Here is an 11,288-nt window from a genome sequence, read left to right on the forward strand (position 1 = left end):
TATATATATATATATATATATATATATATGAGAGAGAGAGGTATTGGTTCATTTCAGAAGAATTATTAATGCGAGAAGTGATTATGATCAATCATAAATTTTCTTTTTATTCTTTAATTTAATTATGCATAAGGGTATAAAGGTAATCTTTTCTAATTTTATATTTGGAAATTTATAATTGTTACTATGTTACAAATAACATCTCAATATTAGTAAAATAAATCCCCAACATAGCAGAACAAATACATCGATACAACTTACAGAACACTTCCAGATTTCTTGCATGTCTGACCAGAATGTTTTTGAAAGACAATGTCTATTTTGATTGTAATATTCACAAGTCGATTGTTATGCCTAAATTTAATCTACCCTAAATCGAGGTTTGATTTCACGAAGTCTGGATGCCTGGATTTTCATGGCAGTATGATTATACAAACATTTAATATATGTAGAGTGATTATACAAATCATGAATAAGAAGAAGAATTATGATGGGTGGTGGTTTTGAGGACACTCGTTTAAGATAGTAGGTCAAGAAGATAAACAAAGCAGGATAGGTGGGCCTTTTGGATTAATTTTATTTAATAAAGAGGTATAATGATAACTTTTTTTTTTTAAAACTTAAATAGAGAAAACTAACAATAGTTAGTGTCATGTACCAAACATGCTACATTTGAGTGAATAACACTTAACTTTTTCTAGATATCAAATCCATAATATAACCATAATTATCCATGTAATTCTTGATTTATCGTTCCCATCCTTAAACTTATCTCACATTAAAACCTAGTGATTACTCTTTGGTAGATAATAATTTTATTAAAAAAAAGAAACCAAACAATTAAAATGATTTTAGTTATAAATAAAATAATAAAGAAGTGGTTATTTAGTAATTTGGCGAAATGTGGATGGTAAATTGAAATAGGGTTTGGAATTGTGTATAGAAGGATCCCCAATTCAGAGTTTACATACATACATACATACAAACAAACTGATACAAAGAAACAAACCAACCCTAATCCATCAATCAATCAATCGATCCATCCATCAATACTCACACAATCAATCAATCTGTTAGGTTCTTGTTCATGGCGACTGAAGGTGGTTCTAGATCTTCCAATTCATCCGTGGATCCCTACATTGGAAGCTTAATTAGCTTGACTTCCAAGAGTGAAATTAGATACGAAGGCATTCTGTATAATATTAACACCGAAGAATCCTCCATCGGACTGACTAACGGTACCACTCAATTCAACTAGTTGTTGTGTAATTGATGGTATTATTATAGGATATTCTGAGAGTAGTTGTTCGTTCAATTAGTAAATTTCACTTTTAACCTCTGAGATATGTTTTATGTAACCCCTACTATACTTGTAGGCCTGCTCTTGTAGAATGTTTGGAAACATATTTAAGATATCATACATAAAGTGAGTAAGGCTAGTTGCAAGCATCAAGGTTAACATTTTTGTAGATAAGTAGTGAATATCAAAATTACTCTTGTCTGCATCGATAGTTATGCTTCTGTTATATACTTGTTTTGTGTTTGTTCAGTAATCCTTTTCAGACTTCCTATATTGAACAATTAACTTATAACTGAAACTCTGCAGTAAGATCTTTTGGAACTGAAGGGAGAAAAAAAGATGGCCCACAACTCCCACTCAGCGACAAAGTTTACGAGTACATATTATTTCGTGGAAGTGATATCAAGGTGCCTAATTCTAAAGTTTTTTTAATTTTTGTTTCTTTAGTTGCTGGCTTGTGTTTAGGAGGTCACATGTCATGATCACTGCATGGGATTCTGGTTGGTTTAATAGCTTTCTATTTCCCGAAATTAATACTTGTGAGATGTGTATTGAATTTGATATTTTGCTGGGGAAGCATCTAGTTATGGGGCTTAATATCTTGTTTAGAAGAAAAAAAAGTAAGAAGTGATGTGAATATATGCTTATCAGCTTATGGCCATATTATGTTAAGACTTTAGATGGCTTATAACTAAAATCATACATTTAAACTATTGTTGCTTATGCATAATAAATGTTATTAGATAAGCAGTTTATATATTATTTTTAGGAGATACGTATGAGTTGCAAGGAAGATATGCATTTTTTGGTGACATTGATTTGAGTTATCAAATCAAACCATACAGCCTTTAACATTTTTAAACAAAATGATAAAATGTTTTATATTTTGTGTATATTTTAACTTTCAGACAACGAAGATGTTACTGTTACTTTTCTATTTTGCAGGATCTTCAGGTGAAATCTTCTCAGCCTGTTCAACCCACACAACCCGTAAACAGTGATCCTGCCATAATACAGGTAATTAAGATAAAACCAGTGAGGTATTTACAACAACTTTCATTGTGTATCAATTTGAACACTCCATTTTATTGCAGTCGCATTATCCTCGGCCACCACCTACAGCATCTTCAACCTTATCTCCTGCTGTTAGTGACTCTTTGTCCACTCCTAGCACCTACAACCCACATCTTGGTCAACCTGGGTCAACTTTTCAAGGGGGGCTGCCTTTATATCAACCTGGTGGAAACATTGGGCCATGGGGCCCATCACCACCTTCTTCAAATGCAAATCCAAACCCTAGTGGGCTTTCAATGCCTGTGTATTGGCCTGGATATTATGCTCCCCCACCAAATGCACTTCAACAGTCATTGCCTCGACCGCCACAAGGGTTGGGAATGCCACCTTCATTACAACAACCTACGCAGCAGCAGTACCCTGGTTTCAATGCTGCGTTACCAACTGGTCCAATAACTACATCTGCCACAGCTACTTTAACATCTAACTCTTTACTAGGACCCTCACTGCCTTCTTTGCCAACCGCACCGCCAAGCAGCAACTTGCAACCACAGTCTACGGCTGTCACCACTACTGATGTAAATGCCAGCATCCCTCCAATTAACCCTAATGCGTTTTCTGGTGCACGGTTTCCTTACACAACCCAGGCTGTTGGCGGTGGTGCTGCACCGGTGGTCCCTACTGAACCACCCACACCATTGCTTATAACTCCAGGTCAGCTGCTGCAGTCTGTGCCAAGTAGTGTTGTTTCAACCCAAGCCATACAACCGCCCCTAGCTGTTCAGAATGATGTGGAAGTGGTTCAAGTGCCACCAGCACCTTCATCACCACCATCTGTTCCTGTTTCTGCGCCGGTGGCTACAGAAGCTCAGCCGCCGATATTGCCGCTGCCACCTCAAACACAAATTGCTCAAAAGGTACATGACTACTCACATTTGATCTAATGATCAGCATTTAAGTTACTTTTTTCTTTACTTATAGGTGTTTAACTTATTCGTTGATGTGTTATTTTTTTCTTGTTTTTAGCCAAATGGTGCTACTTACCAGAATCGCCCAAATTACAGTTACAGAGGGCGCGAAAGAGGCAGAGGATCTGGGGTAAAGTTTTCTTTAAAAATTTAAGATGCCTTGTTTATCATTTTGTTCTGTACTGTGATCTGACTGTATGTATTTGTTTTTTACTCATTAAACTATTTAGGGGTCACGACCAGTGATGAAATTTACCGAGGAGTTCGATTTTAATGCAATGAATGAGAAATTCAACAAGGATGAAGTGTGGGGTACTTTGGGAAAAAGTAATTTAAAGGAAAAGGGTGAAAATGCTACTGATGAGGATGAATATGAAGAGGAAAATGTTCCCAACTTACCCAAAGTTGATGCTAAGGTGACTTTATTGACTATTATCATTATCATAAATAAGTTCGTTCTCTGTACTAAAATACAACCTGCAATCATCTACAGCCTGTTTACAGTAAGGACGACTTTTTTGACACATTATCTAGCAACACATCTGATCGTCAATCAAATTATGGACGGACTAGATTTTCTGAACAGATGAAACTTGATACAGAGGTTAGTTCTGCTCAAGATTTTTGACTTTAGTGATAGGCTTTGGGTTTTCTCTTCTATATTTAGGTAAGTTGATGTGTTATGGTGCTCTTGCAGACGTTTGGAGAATTTTCTAGGTACAGAGGTGGTGGTAGAGGTGGGCGTGGTCCCTACCGTGGAGGGCGGTCTCGAGGCGGTGGTTATTATGGAAGAGGAGGAGGATATGGTTATGTAGGAAGGGGCCATGGCGGGAGAAATCCAAACCAAACTGCCGCCAATGATTATTAACGTGTTGGTGCTTTAAGTGCATACCAAATGAGAAGGATATGGTGGTTTTCTTTTCCTTTACCCTTTCGTTTGAAGAGAAATAATATAAATGAATGCTTGTTTCCTGCTTCCTTCGTGGTATGGTTTTATTACTTGGTTAGTCATGAGTATTTGTAGACCTGATGTTTCAAAAAGTTTATGATTTGAAGACGAGTAATATTTTGTTTTGACAATTTGAGTTACTACTTCCTTTCTATATGAATATGTTTAAGTTGATGGTTTTCAAATTCAAAATTTAAGCCGGCTAGTGGTTTTTTTCTTAAGTTCAACTCTTTCTGGATAAATATATACCTGTAAAATTTTGAACGATAAAAGACTCTCACATAGTGATATTTATGACAGATATCCATTCGCATATGGCAAATCTCCAATATGAGAAACTATATCATGGTTATCATGGCCGTTGATTAATTGGTCTGTAGTAAGCAGGGATCCAGGTTGATAATTGATTAGGTAATATTTGATATATACTAAGTAATCAAAATAATTTCAGTCAATCTATCAAATTTCTTTTTATCATTATTATTTGGATTTTTATAGATATATGTAAATTTCCATGGCTATGATCATATTTTATTTGATTTTTTTTTTAATTTCTCAATGTTCTATTTGATTTTTGGATTTCATTATGGTTCATGATTTCGTCAATTTTTGAAAGCCGAATACGAAGATCATAGGTGAACGATTTCAAGACAACAATGAAGAAGATTAAAGAACACAAAAACTTCAAATTGATCTCTTTGATACAATGTATGTTTCTTCACGAATGATTTCATTAATATCATGGTTGAAGAGGTAGGTCCCAGCAGAGCCCAGTTTGACCCGCAAGACTCACCTTCAAAAGAGACGTCTGCGCAGAAACCAACTGGATACGCAGGACCCACCATGCTCAGAGACATGACGTCCTTACGCGCAGTACGCAAGCTGTTCCCGCAGGAAATGCCTCCCAATGGTGAAGTACTCTGCCTGTTCCCGCAGCTGCGGATACAAGCCATCAGGGAAGGCCACCCGCGCAGCAAGGCTACACGCACAAGGCACTTAGCTCTCATTCAGTTGTCACCTGAAGGAATGAGCAAAGCCGGGAACAATCCCGCACAAAGGCGGGAGGGGGAATACTCCCGCCCAACTAAGCCAGTCCGTACGATACGGGAAGATCTTCTGTACTGTACCTGACGAGGTATGGGCAAAAGATCTGACTAAAGATACGACAGCTTATTGACAACAGTATGGCGAGCAGCATGCTCTTGTACTGTATGTCACTATTAGCCGCTGCCTACTCACCAACTCCTGTCATACCACGTGCATAGCCGGCAGTTGGTGGAAAAGGAATAGTACACAGCAGGCCTGGTCACTGTCAGCCGCTGCCTACCCACTAACTACCAGCAGGGCACGTGCGTAGGCCACAGTTGGTAGAACAGGAATACTATTCAGCCGGCCACACCTCCTTGGAAACCTACCTTCGGCTATAAATACCCCAAATGGTATGATCATCTCATCTTATCATCTTATCATATACTATCTCGTATTACATATTATACCTGATATCTGCTATAGCAATCTCTTAATATACATTTATATTTAAAGAGCAATCTAGTCTGATTCTCACGCCGGAGGGTGGTCACAAGGAGGAACCCCCCCTTCTCAGTGACGAGCTCACGGTGTCTGTTTTGCAGGTCATCAGAAGAACCATCTTTGCCGGGTCTAACCCCTCGTGGGAAACATCTATCTAACCCCCAGGTTATCTGTAATCTGCCCGGGGTCCGATTAGTGTTTCTTCATTGGCGCCATCCGTGCATAAAAGCTAGAACTTCATTTCTTTTCAGTTTTTTCAAACTTCTGGAAAGATGGTTAAAGAAACTCCGGTAACCACAACTCCAGCTACTGGGGGGAATACCGGCTACACAGTCTTTACAAACACTACCCCGGTTACCCAAGCCGGGGCAAGTGAAGTAAATTTTACGAACACTACCCCAGTTACCCAAGCTGGGGCAAGTGCAGTAAATAATCGCTCACTGGGATTCACCGATACCCAGCTAGAGAAACGAAGGCTCCCCCGCCAAACACTCGATGAAGTTAAGGCATGGGCGGAGGCACGTCAGAAGGAATTCCAAGCTGAGTTGGACGAACGCTTGCGTTCCGTCCAACAGGCTGACGAATTCGAAGAATACTTGGACGATGATTCGGAGGAATCCGATAGAGACGCAAACCCTCGTCATAAGGCGAAAGGGAAGCGTAAAGAAACGGACTCCCAACCGAGAAGGCGTTTTGGGGAAGCCTTCAAACCAAAAAACCCAGGTGGAAGCCCACGTGACTTCTCCAAAACATTTAGACCAACTGTTGCAAATGCGGGAACGTCCAAATTTGCAAGGGACATTGCGGAAGCAATTGCCCCAAAAAGTGCCAAACAAATGTCCAACATAGGCACATATGATGGTATATCTGACCCAGACGATCATTTGAACAGATTCATAGCGGGGGCAACCGTCAGCAATTGGACGGAACCTACGTGGTGTTACATGTTCCAAATGACGCTTGTTGGGCCAGCTAGAGCGTGGTTCGATCGTCTACCGGTCAACCACATCTATGACTGGGCAGACTTCCAACAGAAGTTTAGCCAACACTTCAGCCAACAACGAAAGTATACCGAAGAGCAATGGACAATCCTCAAATGCATTCGAGAGGAAGATGAATCTTTGCCAGACTTCATCACTCGCTTCAACTCAAAGAAGCTAAGTCTGGGTAACATTAGCGAAGATCTTGTTCGCGCTGCTTTTATTCAGGGCGCGAACGACCCAGAGCTCATCCGCACCTTAACGGGTAAAGATGGCATGCCATCCACATGGGATGCCATCATGACAGCAGCTAAACGCTTTGCGGAAACGGAGAAGCAACTGGGCAGAGATCTCCCCCAGAGCACAAACCTCTACACCCAGAAAACAAGAGAAGACAACGTCCTTACCGCCCGACTAAACAAAAAGCGGAAGCTAGGCATTTGGCAGTCAAGGGTAAACTTTGACACCTCATCCGGCTTGCAACATCGGTTAGGCGGAAGGGATAACGTACAGTCAAACAAGAACTCCAGATGGACGCCACTCACCAAAAGCGTCACCGAGATATTCGCCACTGAGGAGCTCCCATGGCCAAAGGCTCCAATAATCCGACATCGTCACAATGCTGATCGGAGCAAATACTGTGATTTTCACAGGACAAAAGGCCACAACACTGAAGAATGCATAGACGTAAAGGACATGGTCGAAGCATTTGTCAGAGATGGGACGCTCGCGCACATCGTGGCGCAATGAACGCTGAGCAGGCTGATGCGTGTAGAACCCCAGTTGGGGAAAACACGAATAATATTGCAGCTTCAATGTTGGAGACTACATACTGCGCAAACAATGAGATCCCGAACCAGGTGCATATCGGCTCGATGGCACTCCCATCCCAACAACATGGATGGGAGCTCAATTACACAGTTTGCATGTAGATCAATTCCAAATTTGTAAAGAAAAGGCCCAGAGCCACTTCTAATGGAAATGATTCTCCTTAGAACATCGACGCTGATGATTTTACATTTATACTTTATGAACTTTCAACACTGACGCCGGTTTTCACCGCATACATAAGTGTGAGTCGTTGCATGGGGAAGGCGGCAAAACCCGCATAAACCCAAAAAACGACAAACCTTCACGCAGGTCAGTTAAAGGTAAAGTTCAGTCATCCCACTAAATGAAAGTGCCGGTCTATCCGCATGAATCATGATAGAGGAAACTGAACACTAACATATTAACAACCGCGCGTCGAACGGTTAATTTATTCAACACGGATATGCCGGTTTTCACCGCATAATCATGTGTGAAAGTCGTTGCATGGGGAAGGCGGTAAAACCCGCATAAACCCAAAAAACGGCAAACCTTCACGCAGGTCAGTCATAGGTAAACTTTGGTCATCCAACTAAATGAAAGTGCCGGTCCTAACCGCACAAATCATGAGAGGAAACCGAACCTATTGACAACCGCGCGTCGAACGGATAACTTATTCAAAACAGAGAATTTCTAACAAAAGGATGAGGAAAACCTACACGCAGGTCAGATGTAGGTAAAGTTTAGCCATCCTACTAAGTGCAAGTGACGGTCCTACCCGCATAATCACGAAAGAGGAAGCAATACTTTAACCTATTATCTACCACGTTCAAAGGTTAACTTATCCTAAACACTTAGAAATTTCAAAAAAGATGAGGAAAACCTCCACGCAGGTCAGATGTAGGTAAAGTTTAGCCATCCTACTAAGTGCAAGTGACGGTCCTACCCGCATAATCACGAAAGAGGAAGCAAAACTTCAACCTATTATCTACCACGTTCAAATGTTAACTTATTCTAAACACTTGGAAAATTGCTAATTTAAACTAAAGTATGCAAGTCATATAACGTTTATAAAGCAAGGAATCCAGTAAAAATAGCGGTCTTACCCGCACAAAGATTTATATTTCATAATATTCATTACAAGAATGGCCGGGTAACTACCCGCCTACAAGAATATAAATCTATACAAGCTAAACCTATCCTAACAGTGGGAAGGGATCTTCAGGATCAGGCTTCAGGGCCACTTCCACTTGGACCCGCACCATCAGTAGAACGTGGCGGTTCAAGGAAAGCTTTAAGGATAGCTAGCCCATCATCAGCAGCAGCAACTTGGTTCACCTTCTCCACCACCGGATGCGGGAAGGCGGCATACTGATTCACTGCTTGGTCGTAAACAGCTTCAGTATCAACATTATACAAAGGGAAGTTGGAAGGCGGGATGCCTTTCTCAACGAACCCTAGACCAAGCAGGAAGCCGGCCTTTTCCCCATCCTCATGAGAAGCGTTGAGGGCTGCGCTCATAGCATCGTCATAAGACGTCTCCGTGAAGACTCGATGCACAACCTACAAAAAGAGTACAAGTATCAAAACCTTTTCTATTTACAAAGAAAAGCGTGAAGACATGAAGCTAAACATACCTGAGACAACGCTTCTCGAAGAAGCCATTCCTTGGCAACCAGAGCCTCCTGGAGAGCAGCTTGAGCTTCGTTACGGGCGCGTTCGGCTTCACTTTTATTGAGGTTGGCAAGCAACACTTCTTTAGCTGCAGCCTCTTCGACGCCCTTTAGCTTCCGCTCAGTATGGTCAAGCACCCCCCTCTGGTCCAAGATTTCCTGGAGCTTTTTGGCGTCTTCCATCGCCAAGGCATCATGAGCCTGCTGGAGAGCCTCTAATTTGGCCTTAAGCTCCTCATTCTCCACGCGTAGAGGCTCAGCAACAGCTTCAGCCTTGGTGGCCCTCTCGGTTGCGTTCCGTGCAGTTTCCTTAGCCAGCCGAAGCTGTTCATTAACAGCTTGGGCAGCCTTGGAACGGGCCTCGAGCCAGGCCTGAACTTCAACCTCGAGGGCCTTGAAGGCCTTCTCCTTTTCCGCAGCCACTGCGGTAAGCCTTTGGTTCTCCTCCCGGACAGCCCGCGCCTGAGCTACTTCTTGGATGCGAGCTGCTTTTAACTTGTCGTTTTCACGACAAAGCAGCTCGACGCGCGGCTGCATCCGGGCCAGGAGAACCCGAAGCTCATTGGTTAGCCTACCCTCCTGGTAGCTAGCCATGGCTTCCCCCAACGCACCACTGGGAGCTGCGTGACGAGCCCAGTCCACGCACTCCACAGGCGTGCGAAGGGTTGTTCCTCGGCGAATGTTCCATCTTGGAACATACACTTCATTGGAATCCGACACTGCAAAAAACAAAAAGCAGTTAGGAAAAGATGATAAAAATATAAAAAGGCCAAAAGAACCCTACGCACCTGTAGGGTCAACAACAGGCCGATAGCCGCCGAACCCATCACCTGAACCCAAGGGAAATCCATCCAAGAGGTCAGGCAGATGGGAAGGAGGCAGAGGTTGGCGATAAGCCCCATGCATACCTGAAGGATCGGCCGTCGTTGCCGATGACGGAGGCATGGTAAAAGCCGCCGCGGTCGCCGCTGCAAAAGTAACCGCCGGCTCAGTGAAAGATGCGGTAAAAATGGCACTCACAACCGGCGGGTGATGTCATCACAGCTGGAACAGTCGGCTCAACGGAGTGAGCAACTGAACCAGCGGACGCAGGCGCAGGCGCAGCCGCCTGGGTCGTCGCCTCAGGTAGGCTGACCAAGCCTACCGTCATGGGCGGAGGGGTACTCCTCTGCGCTCCACCCTGGAATGCGTCAACATCCACGCCTGCACAAAGAAGATAAAGTGTTAATGATGAAAAGCTATGAAGTTAAAGATAAAGGAAGTTTGTACTTACGGGTTTTCTTGGGCCTAAAAGTGCAGACAGGCGGGGATGAACCCGATGGAGCCGGCCTCTTCACGCCGCTCACCATTGTCATCCTGGGCTCTCCGGATGGTGACAGTCGTCGCAGCATCCGGAGCGGTGATCTTATCACCACCGGGGTTCCCCGCCACTTCCTCGCTCTCGGCCTCTGAGTCAGACCGAGGCACCGGATCGGCAGTGGAGGCCACCTTCTCCTTCCCCTTCCCGCCGGCAGCCTTCTTCTTCCGCACCAACGGAGGACCATCTGCGGATTCCTCATCAGAACATAAGATTAGAGGAATTCCAGCAGAGGTTTCAACATTGAGGGGTCGAGGGTTGAATAGCGCCTTACCTGGCCACCTGGCGCTCAGGAACTCGTGGCCTAGCGGGTAGACCTCCACGAACCGATCCGCCGTTTGTTCTAGGATGGGAAACTCGTTCTCATCTAGAGCACGAGTACCCATCCGAGCGGGACTGTCAGCCTCCCGCGGATACAGGAGCGACTGCAAGTCGTTCCCCTCTGAAATAAACAGGAAAGAAGTTAGAAGAAATTTTAAATCAACAAAAAGAAACAGAGCATACTGTAAGGAACAGAGTTCGAACCGTATTCAAGGACGATTGGGATCTTTTGCGCATCCGCATCCTTCCACACCCGGCTCATCCCGAGCATCACCATCCCGGACTTCGCAAACCGGTAAACCGGAGATTGGACTCGGGATATCTTCGAGAACCATTCCGCCTCCTGGTAGTTGGAGGCGTGAAGGCTGGGAAGTGCTTGCCCATTCTTG

General features: G+C 43.4%; 1 protein-coding gene across 1 annotated transcript; it reads left to right on the forward strand.

The window, feature by feature from the left end:
- Positions 1 to 1,087: 1,087 nt before the first annotated feature.
- On the forward strand, positions 1,088 to 4,158 carry LOC143554838 (protein decapping 5-like). The gene is made up of 8 exons (XM_077044514.1): positions 1,088 to 1,238; positions 1,607 to 1,707; positions 2,246 to 2,317; positions 2,395 to 3,231; positions 3,341 to 3,412; positions 3,513 to 3,698; positions 3,776 to 3,886; positions 3,980 to 4,158. Exons 1-8 carry the CDS (start codon positions 1,088 to 1,090, stop codon positions 4,148 to 4,150), a joined length of 1,701 nt encoding a protein of 566 aa, XP_076900629.1. The 3' UTR covers positions 4,151 to 4,158.
- Positions 4,159 to 11,288: the final 7,130 nt, after the last annotated feature.

This window comes from Bidens hawaiensis, unplaced genomic scaffold (genome assembly GCF_021521415.1).
Source record: "Bidens hawaiensis isolate Kalapana, Puna unplaced genomic scaffold, B.hawaiensis_p1.1 tig00017856_1, whole genome shotgun sequence".
Taxonomy (NCBI): Eukaryota; Viridiplantae; Streptophyta; class Magnoliopsida; order Asterales; family Asteraceae; genus Bidens; species Bidens hawaiensis.